The sequence below is a fragment of the Xiphophorus hellerii genome, chromosome 24 (genome assembly GCF_003331165.1).
Source record: "Xiphophorus hellerii strain 12219 chromosome 24, Xiphophorus_hellerii-4.1, whole genome shotgun sequence".
Lineage (NCBI taxonomy): Eukaryota > Metazoa > Chordata > Actinopteri > Cyprinodontiformes > Poeciliidae > Xiphophorus > Xiphophorus hellerii.
Window position 1 is genome coordinate 7,888,153 of NC_045695.1, and position 20,581 is coordinate 7,908,733.

General features: G+C 43.7%; 1 protein-coding gene across 2 annotated transcripts in view; it reads right to left on the reverse strand.

Annotated features, from left to right (window-relative positions):
- nrp2a (neuropilin 2a) overlaps window positions 1-20,581 on the reverse strand; it is a 68,348-nt gene that overhangs the window by 32,297 nt on the left and 15,470 nt on the right. For both annotated transcript variants that reach the window (XM_032556514.1, XM_032556515.1), the window contains exons 3-7: window positions 15,018-15,199; window positions 5,892-6,122; window positions 3,878-4,033; window positions 2,971-3,140; window positions 2,006-2,161 (exon numbers count right to left, since the gene is read on the reverse strand). In XM_032556514.1, coding sequence (XP_032412405.1) covers window positions 2,006-2,161; window positions 2,971-3,140; window positions 3,878-4,033; window positions 5,892-6,122; window positions 15,018-15,199 — 895 coding nt within the window. The remainder of the gene's footprint in view (window positions 1-2,005; window positions 2,162-2,970; window positions 3,141-3,877; window positions 4,034-5,891; window positions 6,123-15,017; window positions 15,200-20,581) is intronic.

A 20,581-nucleotide genomic window follows, 5' to 3' on the forward strand; every position in this document is an offset into this window, starting at 1 on the left:
CAAATGATTTAATTCAGTGGTGAGAAGTTGTGAAAATATAGCTGCTCCTTTGTTTAAATCATGAGTTAGCCATGATTAACAACATTTTCTTGGGGTCATTTTCAATAGCCACACCCAGCCCTGGTGACTCGCAGACATTAATTAAATCAATGAATCGCTTAAACAGGAGCTGTCTGACTACCTGAAGTACAGAAAACACAAAAACATCATACGCAGATGAAGGGACAGGACATTTACAGCAGCAAGTTCACCTCCGAAAGGTGAAAAAAGCTACAAAAAATGAAGATGAGTGGCTTAGTCAAAGTCTGATTCTAATAAATCCTAAAGCGTGACCTTAAACAGGCCTCGCTGTTTAAGGTCCGCTGTACTCAGGCATGGATCCTGAATAAACGCTTGTGGTTTTAAATCCTAATGTGACCAATAGTCTCATGTATGGGGTCCATCTTTAAACTGTCATCATTTCTTTGTTTGAATCAAAAACAGATGGTGTGGCTCACATTTTATGGAGGTTATGCAATGAGGCAGGGTAAGAAGAGCAAGACTTCCTGGTTTCAGCTCGGAGGCAACATGGAATTAGTTTTGATCGCCGTCGAGTCACACCTAATTTCCCTTTTAAAAACCGCACTTTAAAAATTTGCTAACTTCCATCAATCTCTTTGAGTCATGCCGCCCCTCTGTGCATTCAAAATGTTGAAAACAATTTTCATAATGCCTGCAAGATCCATCCCAAAAGCCTGCAAATGATGCATCTGTCTGAAGCCGTGTCTGAATGTGTCTCGATATCTTTTTTTTTTCCTATGCTCCAACAGATTAGAGGACTCATATTACCAAAACACAGACGGACCTGCAAGCACCATGTGTGTACATTGATATATATGCACTTGCACGCACATCTCCAGACAAGAAGATCAGCCAGAGGTTATTTAAATGGGAATGGGAGGGGGAGGTGTCTGTGGATTGAGTGGGCTTGTGCTTGTGGAAGGAATGGGGACATCTGGGGGCTCTAATAAATTACACAGATGTTGACTTTTAAGGCAAATCCACATTTTGCTCAATAATCTCTACATCAAATACCCCCCACTGGCACCACCCAAACCAATCATGGTCACGCACAGAAGAGGAGGGGGGCCCTGGTCCGTACGGGTTAGTCTATGCGGATTAAATCCCCCCGCCCCCATCACCCCACCTCTTCCTCTTCTCCCCACTCTGTTTTTCTGCTTAAAATCCACAGAGACGTTAAGCTTGGAATGAGGGGAAAGAGTTGGAATCCCCCAAGAGACAGGTGGTCGCACAGCAGCCTCCACTGTATGCAGAACATCACATGCAAAACAAAAAAAGATATAAGGCCCCGTCAAAGCACCAAACAACACCAATATCACATAAATTGTCCCAGTCCACACCTGGCACGACTCCCAACGGTTTCACAACCCCAGGTGTCTGTTTATATGTGAGCAATACCCTGAGAGAGAGATCACAAATCTAAAATGGAGATAAGAGCACACAGAGGATTTCATTGTTCCTGTTTTACTCGTCTTTTGCTTCTTTTTCTACCTCATGACCAGGGTCACGATTGAGGTTTACAAGCAGCGGTCGCGGAAGGGAAACGAATGCTGCGTCATTTGATGCAACTCCTGGATGAACACGGCTGCCTTTGTTACTGAGGAATGAACCGTGGCAGGGGAATAAATGTACTGTAAAAAATAAAGAACCTATAGCTGCAAGCGGAGTCAAGTTTCCTGAAGATACTTGTATGTACAGGAGACAGTTGTTTCTAAGAGAGACTAATTCTTGATAACTGTAAACTTTTCTGCTTGAAAACAGAGTTGACAATCACAGACTGATAACTGCACATTAAACATCTCACAATTTAATCCAACTTGACACACACACAAAAATAAGACTTCATCTGAATTGAAGTAACAACTGTGATACTTTGAAACCTTATTGTTCTTGCAGTCCAGTAAAGTTAATTTGCTAAATTTAAATGTGCGTAGCAAAGACTAACCCTGTGGTTCTTGCCGTGTCGGTACAACATCCAGTCCTCTCCGTTGGTGCTGACCTCCAGTTTGAAGGAGGTGACGTAGTAAGCCTTCTGAGTCTCTTTGGATATGGCCCCCTGTGTTGCTATCCCAGTCAACACCTTTAGGAAGTGGAGGTCAACCTGAAATAAAGAAGAAATTTTATTGGAACAATGTTCACATTATGGGGGCGGGGGAAGCAAAACCACTCCACCTGCCGCACAAATGAGATTGACACCGTTAAGCTGGATGTCACGCTATGATTCTAAGCGGAAGACGCAGATAAGCAAACCCAAAGATGATTTTAAGGTGCAAAAGCGTAAACAAAACATAATTTCCTTTTTCCTGAGAAAAAGGAAGATATGGATATCCTATGAAACAGATGACTCTTTAAGTTATTAAAACGAACCTATTTAGAAGAAAGCCTTTACTGACATAGATACCGGAGACGTTCCTGCCGCTGTGTGCATGTCGCACAGACAGCAGGAATTAGTCGCAGACTGTGCCCCACTGCTGGGGAAACTGAGGAGAGCATGTATGTGCATTGTCATGTGTGTAAGGTGAAGGAGGCGGGAGGTAAAGATCAATGGCTCGGTGTTCGGATGCGTTCCAGGAGAGCACCTTCATCAATCACAGCCGTCTCGCTGCTCTCCTCGGCTCATGCAAACGCATGCGTGTTGGAGACAGGAAAGATTGAAAGTGCAGAAGAACTTCCTTATCATCGGTTTACAGTTCCTCCATTTCCCGTGTGTGTGTGTGCGTGCACAAGGGTGTGTGTGTGTCCTGCAGTATATGAGATACTGTTGTATATTCCATCTTTTCCTCACCACAACAAATTTATTATTCTCAACAAAGTGATCTTTAAGGTCACTTCATGGCTGGAATTTTTATTGAAGTTGTGCTTGAGCTTCGATTTCATAAGAAAAATACAATTTGGTCTGCAAATAAACACCTGTATGTACTCCTTGTTGCTGTCCTCTGAAGGCGTCCAGGCATTGTCGTCGTTGTTGAGGCGGGCCTGCCGCGGCAACCAGCGGTTGTCGTAGAAGCTGGTTGAAGCCGTGATTTGGTCGTCGCTGATCTTGCCCGACTCCATGCCTAGCGCGTTGCTACAGTGGAATGCTAGTAAAGAGAACAGAAGAAAGGGGAGATGATTGGTGAATAAATGCAATAAGAAGATTTTATTTGTCAGTACTAGTGAAAGAAACAAAAAATAGTGTGTATACTACGTACTTGAACTTTTTCAAGTTACAACTACCAATTTCATCATATTTCCTATCTATTTTATGTGAAAGACCAACACAAAGAAGCACATAACTGTGAATTGAAAGTAAAAGTAGCTCTAGTTGTATAGTTAAGTCACTTTTGTAGCTTGTAACAGGTGTAACATATTCTATATAGTGCAACAGCATGAGGCTGTCACCACTATGTTTCATTCAGGATCACATGCGGTCTTAGGTTTCATCCACTCATAATGTTTTACATAAAGAGATTTATTCAATTTTGGCATCAAATGATCAGAGCACCTTATTCCACTCGCTTCCTACAAGCCTTGTGTCTGACTGAGCTGAATTCTGTTGTTGTAGCGTGACAAGCAGCAGGTGAGCTGAGGTAAACTGGGGTTAATTTATGTTCTAAATGAAAACACTATGAGTCTGCTTCTAAGAAAAGAGCAAAATACTTCTGGAGGGAACTTGAAAAAGCATCAAACCTAAAATAGCATTAAAGCAGGCAAAGCTGAGCATATCGAGAAGGTGAGGATAGGGTAAGAGGAAGAGAGAGAGGAGGGGGAAAAAAAATAAGCGTCAGAGAGAAATATGATGCACAGACGCATTCAGGAGATGTTATCCTGCACTCACAGTCGGCCACTTCTTTGTGGGTGATGTTGTAGCGTGCGGAGAAGCCGTCTTTGGCTACGGCCATGTCTGTGTGGAAGGAGAGGGACAGCAGGCCGGAGGACGACTGGATCTCCGGGGGGATCTTTGTCCCGCAGTACCGGCCAATCAGAGGAGACGCTAGAGGAAAAACAAACAGATTAAAACCCTTTACTTTACTTGTTTTGTTTTTTTACTTTAAGGCTGTCCAGTAGAAATTCTACTGCGGTAAGTGTTGACTAATGAGTCACAGCATGCCACCTCTTCCTAGCATCATTCCCAACTCTCCCTTTACTTTCCTGTCCATCCCTCCATCTGCCATGTGTGTCTCAGCCAGATCCCAGCAGGGGGAACTGGAATCCCTGCCTTCATGCAAGCTGCACTGGGATCAGCCGCAGATGAGCACCACATACACTCACGCACAAACACAGAGAGATTAAAATAGTCTCAAGGCAGCCCGTCGCAACCCCTCCCGAGCCAGACACTAAATTCTTTCACCCTTCCGTCTCGTCTCCCGCCCCGAGGACTCGGCTCCCTGGAACTGGGTTACGCTTTAATTTGCTCCTAATTCTCAACTTTGAATGCTATAAATTGTTTTCAGCTATCAAAACCCTTAAATTGGAATTTTAAATCCACTCGGATCCCTTTTTTAGCGACTGAAAATAATAGAATTAGAGCAAATCCTTTGGTCCCAGCTTTATGTTCTGGAAGGGCGGACAAAGAGGTGAGAAATGAATGAATCGCCACTTCTCGCTCAGCTTCCATGAGCGCCTGACATTTAACCTTACGGCGACCCCGGAAACACGCGTCTCACCACTTAAAAAGAAATTAACTGTTGTTTGTCATAATAGTGACCTTCACTGCAAACACACAAAGTCTTACAAAATATTTGGGTCTAGTTTCTAGTGCAATCATCTTAGTACACTAGAAATAAGACAAAACTAACTTACATGTAACGGTTCAGCAAGATATAGAGGCTTGTTTTAAGTTAATATGTTATACTGACAGATTATTTCAGTTATAACAATATATTGTTCCAATGTTATGCGTGAAATGATCTAACAGTGAAGCTAGCACTTTTTATCAATATTCAAGAAGTATTAACTTAAACTCCTATAATTTGCTGAAAAGTTACTTGCAAGTTAGTTTTGTTTTATTTCAAGTGTACAAAGATATTTACACTGGAAACTAGACCAAAATATTTGGCAAGAGTTTGTATTTTTTTGCAGTGATTCAATATTTGGTCATATTTCAATGTTTAAAGTCTTAATCAGGTAAAATGTAAACTTTCAGAGTTTCTAAAGTCATAATTTTGACTTTCAGTTGCATGACAATGATATGTGGTGTCCAAGTTATCGTTTTTTTTAAAAGTGAGAATTATGACAAAAAGTATCTAATTGATTTGAGAATTTCATAGTAGCAACCAGAAGTCAAAATTATATCTTTGACCATCAAAATCATGATTTTAAAACAAAAGAATTAGTTATTGCTAACTCTAACATTCCGCGTTTCATTTGTTTTACTTTCCTGCGGTTTTCCGTTTTAACGCCCCTTGATTACATCCTGAAATGTTTTCCCCTGATCTCGTTTTTTTTCTACACTCATCTCGTCCTGTTGATACCCATCGCGGCTGTCACTCTCACTCGTCTGGGGAGGAAGGAAGTGCCAGGTGATAAGGAGAGGGTTTGGGGGGGGGGAGTGATGAAGAGCGTTATTATGGAAAAAGGAAAAGGGCCATGGGAAAGGCCTACTCCTCAGGGGCATCGAGGCACTTTGAGCTCCCTCTGTGAAATAGCGCTTCCTCTATGGGATGTAATGGAATGTAAGGAAAGGCAGCTCACATCAAAGAGAGTGATGGCAGCTCAGGAAATTGAAGGCCGGTATGCAAATTTACACACAGGAACGGCAGGGATTGCATGAGTCAGTGGATACGGAGTGTGAATGTTCAAAGTGTGCGCGCGTCCATTCATCTCTCCCCGCGGGGTTGCGTTCGGCTCACCTTGCGGAAGGCCGTCCCACACCTCCAGCCAGTCGTACTTGCAGTCGCCCTCGCCCACCATGAGGGGGTCGTTCTCCAGGTCGAATGTCAGGAAGGTGAGGGTGATGTCCATGTGGGGCGGGGCCATGATCATGTAGGAGCACTCCAGATTGTGCGGGTATTTGTCCGGGAAGCCCGGGGACTCGATCATGCCGGACGGGCTGGTGAAGTTGCGGAAACAGAATTCCGACCCTAAGCAGATAAAGGGGATATAAGAATATTTTAATAAATAAAAAAAAAAAAAAAAGGAGGAAGAAAATGTTCACATTAGGTGAGAATAGAGGCACAAGCAATCGATCATGGCGTGGTATCTCATCTAACTTGCAGACTAGCGTCTCAGAGAGTCGTTCGTCACTGACAGCCAGCTGGGATATACAGCAGCTGCGGTGGTTTATGATTACAAATAGATGAGAAAATACACAGTGAGAAAATGCTAAAGAGGCAGATGCATTGAGCGATATGAGCAGTGCAGCATCATTTATTGTCACCCTTGGTAAATACGCATTTCAAGCCTTAAAACAATTGGATATTTTATTGTAGAGGCAAAATTGAAATGAATGAAACAAGCACCCTCTAATGACACTCTTAAATGCAGGGCTAAAGAGCCCGTCTGACCCCTGCTCTTCCTCACACACTGAAAACAAATGAACCCTGAACTCTTCCCTCCTTGTAGTCCCTTTAGTCTCCTCCTGGATGCAGCTTTCCCTTTTAAAAAGCGCACGCTCTTACACCACAAAACTGGTGTAATGGTTCTAAGTGGGCCCTCTGCGGCTGCTCCTCATTAGCCATGCAGATTTATGCGCCCGGGGCGGCTCACCTTGAGCGGCAGCAGCTGTGTGACTCAGATCATGTACCCATCAGCCACTGCTCCGCGGCCCACTGGGGAGCCCGAGTCACGGCCGAGCGTTTATGGACCAGCACCTCAATGAGGGTCTGAGAGAGCAGCAAGCTGACAGAGAGCTTTGCACAAATGTCACACACACACACAACCTCGTTCACAAACCGTCATTTTCTGTCTGTTGTCTTTCCTCCAGAGCATTTCTATCTTTACATCTCTGGTTATAAACAATTTGCTCTGGCTTGTTGAATGTCTTTATGTTCTTCTATTTTTATGCCTGCCAGAGGGTCAAATATCCTCATGAGATATTGTTGCTTAGAGACAGGATTTTCATTTGATCCCAGTTAATTGCAAGTCAGAAATCCCTGCACTAGTGGCCTTGCTAAACTAACTAATCGAATGGTTTGGAAAAAACCTTCCTAACCCTTGAACTTTTTCACATTGGACTTGTTACAGCTGTAAACTTCAATGTGATTTATCGGGATTTTATATAATAGACCAACACAGTCACATCTGTATTCACAACCATTTACAATGATGTTTTTATAATAAAATCTAGTACGGCTAGCAGCCTTCAAATGACATGTAGTTGGTAAAAAGAGTCAATCTTTGTGAAGGTAATGTTAGTGAAGGGTTAGGTTTAGGTCTTTGGTCAACAAGACCAAAGAACACAACAGAAATGTGATAAAGTTTAAAGATTATAAAACAAGAATCATTCAATAAATCAATGGGAAGAGAATGGCACATCAAAGTAAAAATGATATAGAAAAAATAATTAAGGATTTTAAGACACTGAATACAGAGTAATTCATGAAGGAAACCCATTAGAGGTTAAAAAGGACTAAACATAAAGCCAGAGCTACAGTAGAGTGGTTTAGAGCAAAGATGTATGGATTAGAATGGTTTAGTCAAAGTCCAGACCTAAATCCAATCTAGAATCCACTTGATTTAAGTCTTCATTGAATCTGACTGAACTTAACTTTCACAACAAAAATGGTCCAACTGTATATACCACATAAAATACCAGGAAAATACGTTCAACTTTGAGGTTCTAACATAAAACAATGTGAGGTGTATTTTTCCATAATAGTAATTAAATAACTAATTATCAAGTTTTTGCTCATCTGCTGTTGAATTTACCAACATTTTTCATTCTGCAACCGGTGTTGCAATCAGCCCTGTTCTTGCGATTCTTTCCCATCGCTGACTGTGTTGGGAAGCAGACCGGGAAGGTCAAGATGAAGCGGTATCTGGGGAATGTCAAACGTCGGAAACCAGTTGTGCATCGCGCAGCAGCGGCGGCGGCGGCGGCGGCTCTGCACTGTCTCAGAGAACTGCCAGTCTCCGTTTGATAACCACGTTCAGGATTCATAAAAGCAGCGTTTAAAGAGCGCAGACACGTTAGCCGAGCATTCCAGCGGCAGAGCATTCCTCCGAGGCACCAGTCCTTATTATCAGGCTGCCGTGTAAAAAAGCAGAGGGGTCGGCCGGCTGCTCCGGCCCTCCCCTGCCTGTGCTTGGTTAATGGTGGAGAACTGACCCCAATCAGCTTGGAGACAGGAAGAAAAAAGAAAAAAAAAAACTCAGGAGACACGCAGTGTTTTTCTCCTCTTCTCATAACATCTTTTTCAGCCCATTGTGATGCAAATACCTTACATTTTTCACTTCTCGGCTTATATGTGAGCGTATTGGCATTTTTGCAACGTCTTTGTCTGCCGATCGATGCGGCGTACACCGTGCGCGTTGTGCAGAAGATGTTGACACAAATGCATGAATCTCCTCCCACGTGTTAAGAGCTGCATTCAACCTTTTGTGTCCACTCTCCCACACACACGCATGCCCATGCGCGCACGCACGCACACACTGTGCAGCTTCAAAACAACACTGAATCAACGGGCTTCATACACACACACTCCCAGAGAGAAATATGACAGTAATTTACAACAAGCTACAAGCAGCATCTCCTCTATGTTTAGTGTTGCGTAAATCCTGCATGTAACTAATGCACCTATTGTGAGTGAGTAAATGAACTATTAAGGATGCATGAGCAGCTGTTAGCATGTGCTATTAAGTGGTTACTGTAATGTGTGTGAGACTCACTGACACACTGCTTTAGATTCTTACTGGGTCACTGTGCAGCAAAAAAACCCTCAATCTGAGCACAGCTTGACTCCACTGCACTCCATCTCCAAACTGTGTCTGCAACCCTCAGACTTGAACTATCCGCCTCCCATGCCGGTGTCCAGGTGCTTGCACGTGTTGGGGTGAGTCAGTGTGGTGTAAGTGCACGCTTGAGTACCTCCGCTTGCTTATTAATCAGCAACTTGTTGGCATTGGCTGGATCATGTTTGCAGATTGATGTAGGGTAACAGTTAAACAAATATGCTTACTTTTCAGGTAACATTTCTACATTTCTTGAGCTACTACATTAGGGCTGCAACTTACGATTATTGAAGGAATCAATTAATCATATAAAAATGGCGCATTCTACAGATTTTTCATTTAGCCACTTAAGCCTTTGTTATACAGTATTAGAAATACGTCAAAATATGCAAATAAACAGTTCAATTCCTTCTGTAAGAAAGAAAAATAAACATTTTATTGCCTAAAATGCAACAACAGCATTCCTTTAGTAAATTTGAACCAGATGAAGCTAAAACTGTGGCACCCAATGACATTTAGCTAAAACCTATTTGTAGACTAAGGTATTTTCATCTTAAATGCAAAATGAATAAATTTTTTGTACAATTGTATCTTAACTAATCTCTGAAAATATTGCATTGTTTTCAGTAAACGGCCTTTTTTTGATTCTGTATACTGCAGTTAATCAATTACTGAATTAGTTAACAATTAAAAATAATCAGTTAATCACAATTAGTTCAATTAATTGTTTCATGTGATCCTCCACCACAGTCCTTTCCCAGTCAACACCCAGCCCCTGACCTTTTGAATAGTTTGGTACACCATTGGCTACACTACTAGTTGGTTACTTTTGTTGCTTTCATGTCTGTGGCTGCAGGTGTGTGTGTGTGTGTTAGACACAGTAACACACTACCTCAGATTCTTACTGGGTCACCATGAAGGGAAAAATAACCCCCTCAATCTGAGCACAGCTTGACTCCAGTGCGCCCGCCTGAGCTGGCCGCCTTACATGTCGTCGTCTGTGCGTGTATGCATGAGTAGCCCCACTTATTAGTTCGCAGCCAATGAACATGCTAAAAACAAGTTTCCCTGACATGTCTTGACCCATGGCTGAGCCAGACACACACACACACACACATGCCTGTCACTCGCAGGCCACCAGTCGGTGCTTTGCGCCGCACCATGAGCTGCCATTTGGCAGGAGACGTCTCCTGGCAGTGAGCGGGAGGTCATGGTGTGAGTGTGTCAGTGTGGCGGAGAGAGGGGAGACGACGGAGGGCGGGTTGCTGGGTAGAAACCACTCATTTCTTTCACATGAGTGGCCTCGTTCAGCAGCAGCTCCACATGTTGTGTCGGGGTAATCCCCCGTCTCTCCTCCTCCTGTCGTCGTCTCTCATCTTCTCCATCAATTCTTCACCCATATCCGGCTCCCTGTCTCGTCTGAGGAGCTCACCTCTGCCGCCGCACATGAAAACCGCCCCTACCTCCCTGTCTGACAAACATCCACTGCTCAAACACAGGCACGCCTCTCATGCAGCACAACTTGGTTCAAGGTTTCATTGAAGAAATTCTCTCCAGAGCTGCGTGAGGAAGGGATGGGTGCGTGCGGAAATGTGTAACCCAAGAGGCGCTGTGGAAATGTGGTGGTGGGGTTGGAGGCGGTTAGGATGGAAAATCCACAACAACAACAACAAAACATTGTGAACAAGAAACAGCTACAAAAAAAAAAGAAAAAAAGAAAAACAACGTTCCTGGCATGCCATGGCTTTGGCACTAATTTAGACCTCGAACAGAGCAGCTTTTTTTAGAGAGAAATTCCTCAAAGAATATTCACACAAAATTAAAAACAATCCTTCTCAGCTTCCGTCTGTTTAAGACAAAACCCCTTCTCTCACTTTCTGATCAGGTCTCTTGTTTCATCCTGCATCAAGCTTTTCCCCATTACCGTTTAATCACCTTTGCCAGTTAATTGCTTGAGTGTAATTTCAGCGCCAGGGTGACTTGGGTATTACAGGAATAAACAACACCGCAATCAGGAATACGGTAACAGCCAGGACTGACGCAAAGGGGACGGCGTCCAATCAACCAGATAGCATCAAAAATACACATGGAGTCAGTGTTTTGGCTGGAGCTCCAGCAGGTGGGGGGTCCTGCCTTAGGCTCCGCTCCCACTCCCACTGCGACCCCACAGACGCCACTGTCGGCAGCGGTCAGGGAGGAGACCCAACGCCCTTAGGTGCTCTCTGACCGTCTTAACTCTGGATTGGCTGTGGTGTGATGCTCCCCATCGTGCTAGTGGCGGGCTTTGGGGGGGACCAGGGAAAATGGGGGCTTGCTCTGCTAGTCTTCCCTCTGTAGCCGTGGTAACAGCATCAGTGGCACGTGACCGTGTGTATGTTAAAATGTCTGAGAGGCGCATGGGTTGTGATGAATAAAGGGTTAAGCACGCATGAGTAGGACTAAAGTAGGCCACAACAATAAGGGGGAGGAGGGAAGGTTTTTACTGTACCCTTTTACTTGACAGAAGCTTTAAAGGGATAGCTCAGCATTTTTACAGTGAGCAGTTAATATCAACTTTTATCAAGTAGATAAAGTGACTGAAAAATGCAACTTTATGGATCACTTTTGTGTTGGACCATTTTGTAATGTCAGAGTAACTAATATAATGTAAAGCAGCTGTTATATTTCTTATTTTTTCCACTACTTTTTCACAGTTAACTCTTTTTTCCCTTTTAAAATGACTCCAGTAAAAGGCTACTTGATCTACAGTGAACTCTTGCCTATTCATTGTTCAGTATTCGCGGAATCACCTACTTGCATAGTTTTTAGTGGAACGTAACTTCTAATTATTCACAGAAAATGTGCCTACTTGCAGCTTTTTTCAAAAGTATTACAAAGAAAATGCAGCTTGGGAAGATGGCTTCCCTAGGCACAATGCTAGTTGACATTGTTTTCCTTGGTGCTGATTGGCAGTACCCCCAAAAAACAGAAATAAGGAAGACAGTTAATGTTAGCTTCTGTGGCACACAGAATTTCAACTGTGCGCATTAATTGATATTAATCTATATTTTCGGTTAAACCATGCGATAGGCAATATAATAAGCATTTTTAGAGGGGGTCTTAGGTATCGTCAGATTTTAGCTCAAGGGATTGGGTTTTAAGATGGCAGAAATCTGCTTTGGTCTTGGCTCCTAAACAAGCAGTTGCATTCAGCCTCCCGAACCTGCTAATCTGAATTCAAAGAAGATAAAGATGTAGAAGAGTTACCTGCAGCAGGTATGATATTAGCTGCGTGTAACCTGTAATTAGATCCTCGCTTGAAAAACCATAAACTATTCCTTTGAAGTGTGCATGTCCAAGGAAAGGAAGTTGTTTTGGGGAAAAACACTCACCGTCTCCCCTCAAGAGGCACAGTGCTGGGGGGAGAAAGTCATAGGTTGACTACTGATCTTCCTCAGTGGAAGTAATTTGTGTTACTGTACCCAATAACACACACATACACACACACCCCACGCCAACACAAGCTCATCCCTCGTCCGATTGAAAAATCCCTGGAGTAGCTATAGTCACTGCTTATGAAACAGGATTCAATGAACTAAATGGAAACAAGCCGCTGCATCATTAGCTCATAGTACAGAAAGCACAAACACACATATCCACACACACGCAATCAAAACCAGACACACACTGTCTGACTCTGAGACAGAGTGGTGTCTGTTCAAGATGGGGGAGGAAGCTGAACACAAACACACATCTCCCAGCTGTGTGCTCTGATATCCATCTCTGGACGCACCCTTTAAAAACACATACAGACCCATAAACACATCCCTCATACTGTACACACAGGTTGCCCTTTAAACGCATTGGAATTATGGGTTTATGAAATGCAATATTTTTGGAAAACTACTCTTAGAATCCTAATTAATTTTTCTTTTTGTCACACTTAAATGTTTCTCATTGTCAATCAAATTTTAATATCACACACACATAACCCAAATGAATACAAAGTGCTGCTTTCAAATTAGTAACTTCCTTAGCTGAGGAAAAAAAGTTGTCCAAACTAGCTCGACCACATGTGAAAATGTTATTTCCCACTAACACTAGTTCTGCCACCCTTGGCGGCAACGGCTGCTTTCAAGTGTTCGAATCATGTTCTTCCAGCTTGATTGCTTCCAGCTTGATTGCTTCCAGACGTGGCGACTCAAGAAGTCACAAACAAAACCTGTCTGACAAGATGAAGTAGGCTTAACGATCTTAAAAAGCAACACATCATGTCCCAAGGTAAAGAAATTCAAAAACAGATGAGAAACCAAATCACTCGAGGGAACCAGTTGAACAAAACTGGAGAAAACAGTGAAGATCCTTTCCAGGAGTCGCTGGTTGACCAACGTTATTCCAAGAGAGCATCAATGATTTGACAAGCAGGTCACAAAAGAAGACAGAACAACACAGAAAGCTCTAATGGTAACGTCTGCATCAACGGTATGATTCAACAATAAGAAAGAAGGTTGGCCAACATGGGAAACTTCAAAGGACAAAACCACTGCTGAGCAAAAATATCATAATTTTTCTAAACAAGGAAATTCCCAATGCAGGAGGAAAGGAGACGAAAACACCATCAGTTATGTTACTTAAGCTCAGCCACACTTGGTGGCACAATAAGCTGACACAACAACAAATCAAACTCTGAATGGCTCTCAAAAACAAAATGAAAAGGTTTGGAGTGGCCTAGTCAAAGCCCAGACTTAAATCTGTTTGAGGTTCAGTGGGATGACCTCAAACAGACTTTGAAAATCAAACAGTATGGCTGAAGTAAAACAATTCTGTTACTTTTTCTTGCACACAGCCAGGTTGGTTAGGATAGCTTTTTTCTTGTAGTAAATGTGATTGAATTTTATTTCAGTTCCTCCAGCTGGAACTGGAGGAACTGAAGGATCCTGGTTTTACCCGACAGAAGCTGCGAGGTGTTCAGTAGAAACCTACAAACCAGACCTGCCACAGACAGACAAACAGCCATGACGAGCGAGAGGGTGCAGGCAGCAGAGCTGTCGTAATTAACACTTAGCCTCAATCACGCATCCTGAATACGTTTTCACTTTCTGACGTCCTCCCTTCCTCTTCGGTCTGGCGAGCAATTCCCCAACCGTCCCTCGTCTTGGTTGTTTTTCCTGTCTCTCATGTGCAGCTATCACGCCACCTCCACATATACAGGCAGAATCTCACACAACGAGCTGAGCAGAACCACCCACACACACACCTACATGTGCTCGCACACTGACACAATCTCTTATAGCCCCAGAATTTCTACCAGGATCTTATTAAAGCTATAGCAACCGCATCCCCCATCCTCTATCCACGTCTGTGTGCGTGAGACAGATGCAATCTGAGCTAAAGCATCATTGGGGTTCAAGGCGGTGGCCCTGGTAACGGAGCTGAACGACAAATCTGGGTCACAGTCGTTTGACACAAACAAGAGAGATTTTTCTCAAAGGTGGGAGGCGATAACTTGTGATAAGAGGAATGCTTAGTCGATTTTTCCCCCACCCAGCTCTTCCATTTTCCATTTTTTTGTGCTTAAATCAAGACACGTTGGAAGCAGAACGATTCAGGAGCTAGCTGAAATGCTGCAAAAAGTGCTGGTGCGCTCACTTGAACATAAATCTTGCAGCTCCGAAGGCCATTTAACCTCTTCTGCCACTGCGACTACTATAGCAAACACCCAAACGGCCAAAACAAATCTACTCCAACCTTGCGTGCACTTTGCCCACTTTGAGAGAATCCCATTTCAGCTCAAATTCATCCCCATCAATCTCCTCGCTTCAGCTTCTTACCTATAAACCTTTAACCTTCAGTCTAACTCTGAAGTATCCCCAGAGCTCTCTCCATCATCCCACCACAGCCTTCCACATCCAGACTTCCTCATCTTCCCAGAAGAAGCGGACTTTGCGCCAATTAAAGAGCCTTACACGCAGCTCCTTACAATCTCCATGTCTTAAAGGTAGTTTGCTTTCTTCTCTTTGTCTGATTACATCTGTTTTGCTTCTACTAATAAAAGTAGGGGAGAGTGAATCCAGGTTTTTGGGTCCCACAAATCATCGTTTCCTCACCTGTTTTAAAGATCTCGTAGCGTAGAGAGAACCCCGCGCCCTGATGAGCGTAATCTGAGACGAATCTGATCTGGATTGAGGGTCCAGACGAGATGATGGGCGGCGGGGCGATGTTGCTGCAGTGTCGACCCAAAACGTCAGCGGTTTCTGAGGTCCCATCGCGGATCTCTATGAAGTCATACCTGAGCAAAACAAAACAAAACAAAAAACAAAGAGGGGAGAAACGGTTTCTATTAGCGTTTTCTCGCAATCATTTGTCTAATAAGTTAGTGCTGCATTCAGTTTATAACAGGAATGTCAACAAAAAAGTGATGGGGTAGTTAGGAATTTGAGTTAATGAAGTCCAGACAGGTGTTGACCTGAGATCAGTTTTATGATAGCATCCCTGAATTTAGAAATACAACCAATCATGGGGAGAAATAAACTGTGTTGTCTCCCCACAGATGGATTCAATAAGTGTAGCTCTTCTGACCCAGTTTTTGCTCGGGACGGCACGCTCAGATCTCTTTGATGACAGCTCGGGGCGAACAATCCCCAAATCCCTGAATATTGGATCACAGGAAAGAAAACGGAGGGAGGGCTGTATTTCAAACAGGACATATTTTAGTGAGTGTCTGTCAACTCGGAGGCAGAGGATGCGGGCAAACAGACAGCTGGATAGATTCATTAATAAGAGGGGTAAAAATAGATGGTTGAAGCTCATGAAAAAATCAAGAGGTGAGCACCACCGAGCATCGGCACCAAACTCGGTTCTGATTAGCTTCCGCATGCTTGTTTTCTCAGTTCTTCGTTGAGCTCTGACCGACCAACTGACCCCGAACGATGAAAGCAAATTCTTATCTGTCAGCTCGTGCGTGTGTGTGTGGGGGGGTTTAAGTGTGTATGAAAGAGAGGGAGACAAAGAGAGACAGTGCGCACCTGGCTAATCCTGAATTAGCTCATAGCTCTGTGTACCATTCCGTATGTCAGCATCACTGATTGAAACAACATGCAGATTTGGTTCATGTTGGATGTTTTCATCCTTTTTTGGGCTTTTCTACTTTTGAGAGCACGCTGTGTTTGGTTGAGTGCGCTTCAACTCTGCAAGGCATAGCTCCAAAAAAAGAAAGGTTTTAATGGACCACAAATGTTTTTGCTAATGTCTTCGACTCGGAGGTCATAACTCACATTGGGGTGTTTGGCACAACATGTTCTGGTTGCAAGTTGGGGGGGAGGGACTCCGGGATTTGGTAACTACTTTCATAAATGTATGCATTCAAACAGAAAAGGAACATAATCACACAGAGATATTGTACAGTAGTTTATGTGGAACTGATTTAATGAGATGAAATATTCCTGTAACTTTCCCAACATTTAATATGTGCAGCAGGAATTTTGGATACTTTACGGTGTCTCGGAATGGCTTGACTGAAATTTTTTGTCAAGAAGGTGCAGAAACATCCTAGTTTGGAGTGTGAACTTTTAAATGTTGCATTCTTAGGTACAAAGGATGTAATATTGAGGTGGATGAAAAAAAGCTGTGAAAATTAGGATGCATCAAAAAACTAAAAGTTTGGCGCACAAGTGCAAACTTTCCTGAGCCTTGTTGCTGATTGGCTCATTAATAAGTTGCAACAGAAAGATTTTCTGTAAATATAGGTTGTAATGTTGGTCTTTTTTGTTTTTACACTCTGAAAATGGTGGAAATTTTCACCTTTTATTCATTCATCTTCATAAATAAGTGTTGCCTTTACCGGACCATTTTGGGACCATGAAATGCTTCAGAGTGCCAGCTTTTAGCATCCTAATGTGGGGTTTGGTCAGCATTGGAACGGGGAGGAATGTTTTTAATTTTTGTTTGGTGGCAGCCTGGTGCTTAAGTGCTATTTAATGCAAGGTTCAGTATAATTTATCTGAATAATTATGCTCTTTTCACAGACTATTAGACTCACTTTTATACCTCTTATTTTCTCTAAACAACTTGTTTGATTTTCCACCAAATGAGCATGTTGATGAGTTTCTAGCGGCAAGACTGATTCATTTTCTTTCCATTTGTGTCTCCGTAGTATCACCTCCCTTTCCTGGTACGAGTCTCTCCTCAGTCCTCATGTTGTATTTTCCTGTGTTGCTAACTGCATCGCTGCAGGAGCCTTGCAGCTAACTGGGAGCGCCCTCCGAACGTGCAGACGTGCAAACACACTTGTCTGAATTAGTTCATGTGACAAAGCTGTCAAGGAACAACAGGGTCGCCGTTATCTTGCTAATTAGCGTGATGAGCCGTTTGGTGCTGACAAAGCATTACAGGCATTTCTGGGCTCAAGCACATATTTAAAACCAGTATCTTTGCTAATGTTCTTGCTGCTGCTTTAAAGGGAAAAGCATTCAGGGTATGCTGAGACATGGCAATCAGCTCAAGCCTGTGGCTGCTTGTGGCATCTGAACACTAAGATGGCTTTTGTAGTTCCAGCTTGAAATAAAACCCGGATTAAGAAGAGTCACTAATCTCCTTTTTTTTTTTTTAGCTATCTCGCTCTTGCAGTGTATCGACTCCAGTGCTGAGCATTCAAACTAAGACTGCTGATCGAGGGATAATCCCAGCACATAAATCTGGGTCACAGTGGCAAATGCAAAGGTGAAGACCGGAACACTAAATGGCTGAAATGAGCCGGAAATGTTGCAACTGTTGTCAGTGCTGCGGAAGAAAATATGGAGAGGGCAGAAGTATAATGCAAGAAAAGAGTTCTGGAAACATTGGAGAAGAGTTCACAATGACAAGGTTTGATTTCGACAATAGGAGCTACAAGATGCACCTAGCATAGGCTAGAATCTGGAAATCTCCACCTCTGGAGGCTAATTAAGGAATTTGTTTGTCCTTGCATTGTGATAAACAAACCAGTTTTAATCATGACCAGATGTGTTTAAGTCCTCATGTCACAGGCAGTTTGAGGATTTGAAGTTTTAGGCCTGAGTAGCACTCAGCTCCTTTAGCTTGTGGCTAAAGAAGCTGTCGTCCAATACTCTTATACATGCCCTGCTTGTAATCCTGCATTACAGAGGCGATCGTAGAGGCTTTAGTGCCAGGCTCCCACAGTGAGTCTGTGAGAGCCACTGCTATCCCTAATGCTTAAGGCTGTAACTGACACATGCTTAGGGAAAACAACATTCAGGAGCATGCCAACAAGCACACACCACTCATGCAAACAAGCGCACAACGTGGAGATATGGGCAAACACGGGCGCGCACGCATACACTGAGTGGCGTATCTCCAACTCCGGGGATAAAAGGCCCGTGAAAGAGCTGAGAGCCTAATTAGGTTTTAATTGATTTTGGAGTGGGTCTTTATCCTTCTTTCTGTCTCTCTCTCTCTCCTGTCGTGGATTAGCGTCAGCGAGTGAGTGTTCCTCAGATGTGATTATTGACCTGTTCGCTCAGCCTCTCCCCAGGCTCTGATGAATACATGTATGAGGGCCCGATGCGCGAGAGCCCCGCCGTCTGCCTCTCACACACGCGCACTTGAACACATTCCAGGACGTTGCACACAAATCGCCGGCGCACAAGTGTGCTCGCAGACCCGCGAAAGGTGCGCATGATACAGCATCTGCACATTCGAGGAGACAGGTCCAGATTCCATTAGGGCTTGTTTTGAAGCAAACTCCGCCCCGTTCTGTCTGACACCACCATCCATTCCCCTCGTATGTCTGGCGGTCTGTCTGGGGTCTTCCCGACTGGCTCCTCATTGAGGGAGCCATAATAAGGCAACTGCTTCACCCTCCATGGTTTCCCCTTTGGGGACTAGTTGGAACAGAGGGAGAGGGGTTAAGGAAACTAAAACTCCTCAGGGGCCGGTAATTCTGCACCGGTCCAGACATGTCTTCTCTTCTTCTGCTCTCATATATCACAGCGCCCCTGCGTCAAAGCAACTAATTGCCTTTCACACCTTTGCTGTTTGCTGGCGACCAGGGACATTTCCTCCAGCCGACAGTACCTCATTGCAGCCAAACAGAAGTCTAGTATTGATAGACCATATGTGTGCACATTATTATGTCTCCGTCCCAGCCTTTGGGACCATATGAGCTCTTCTGGGTCACTCACAGTCCTATAAACACCTGCTGGCACACTCCTTGTTGGTTGTCTTTTAGATTGTGTTAAATCAGCAACCAAAATCTTGTTTGCCAAACTTTCTTGAAAGTATTTTTTAGTTACAGCATGAGATTGACCAAAATTTGGCTTGCGGCGGAACCCTGAATGTTTGATTTATTTTGTTTTTGCAGATAATGCAGCAACAGCTGTTCCGGAATATCTGCAAACCAAACTTGGCTGGATTTAGACACTCGGGGGGGCATTCAGCTGAGATGATTTTCCCCTCTCTGCTGTATCTCGTTTTATTTTCTCCTGATTTTCTACTCTCGGAGCAAAGAAACCCACTAAATCCCTAACTCCCAGACTCTCTGGGAGTTAGTCTGGGAGTCTAACTCCCAGACTCTCTGGGAGTTAGGCGTCAGGAGTCTGACTCTCCCAGAGTCAGACTCCTGTCGCTTTCTTGTCTTGACAACGCACAGAAACAGAAAGGAAGTAGGAGTGGAGGGCACACACACTCCAACGTCCCATCTCTCTCCCATCCTCAAAGGGGACTCTAATAAACCATAAGTGCCTCTGAAATATTAACTAGATGCTGTGAGCGGAATCCCAGAAGATCTGCAGGGTCTGCCATCTTCAATCTAGGCCCCAAAACAAACCGTACATCTCTTCCTCCTGTCCTCATGCTTCACTGCCTTTCCTCAGCTGTCCATCACTGGCTCATACTTACAGATGACAGGGGCTAAACCGCTGACCGCAAACCATCTAAGGTCAGCAGAGGATTAATCTCAACTTCTGCAGCTGTGATCCCTTAGAGTTTCGTCAACCTGTATGTGTGATTAGGCTTTTTTCAGAAAGTTTTCAAATTCCTACACATATTCTGGGAGGCTTAGAAGGAAATTTGCAGTTGCAATTGCTCATTGACCCTCAAGGTTGAGGGTCAGTTATTGCCTGAAGCACAGGAGTTCAAGTATGTTGGTACTCATGAAACATGGGAGGATGGGGCTGGAGATGAACAGAAAGATTAGGCTCTTGTGTGTGGTTATGCCCATGCTTTTTCAGTCTGTCAAGGTAAAGAAAGGTGAGAGCCAGTAGATAGCAAAGGTTCTGATTGAGCTTCCTCTATGGAGTGGCTGGGACAAGCCTTGCAGGTAAGGTGAGGAACTTTGTCATCTGTGTGGGGCTCAGATGACGGCTCCTTTTAAAGATTCTGTTGTAGTTTGACAACATGCAGGATGGACTACCTTTCGCTTCTGACCTGAGAAGGTTTTAAGATCCTCTAGAATGAGTGTCTGGAGAGCTTTGCTAAGCAGTTTCCCTTTTGAACCTGCTACCCTGAGGATCTTGGGTAAGCGGAAGATGATGGATGTATGGATGGAACTATACATTCCCTGTGAACCATAGCTCGGTGTTCCAGGGTCAACATGACTAATTGATCTCAGTAGATATATCATCATTCTGTGTTTGAAACTACTGTGACTTCTGGAGGTTGATGATTATGATTTCGT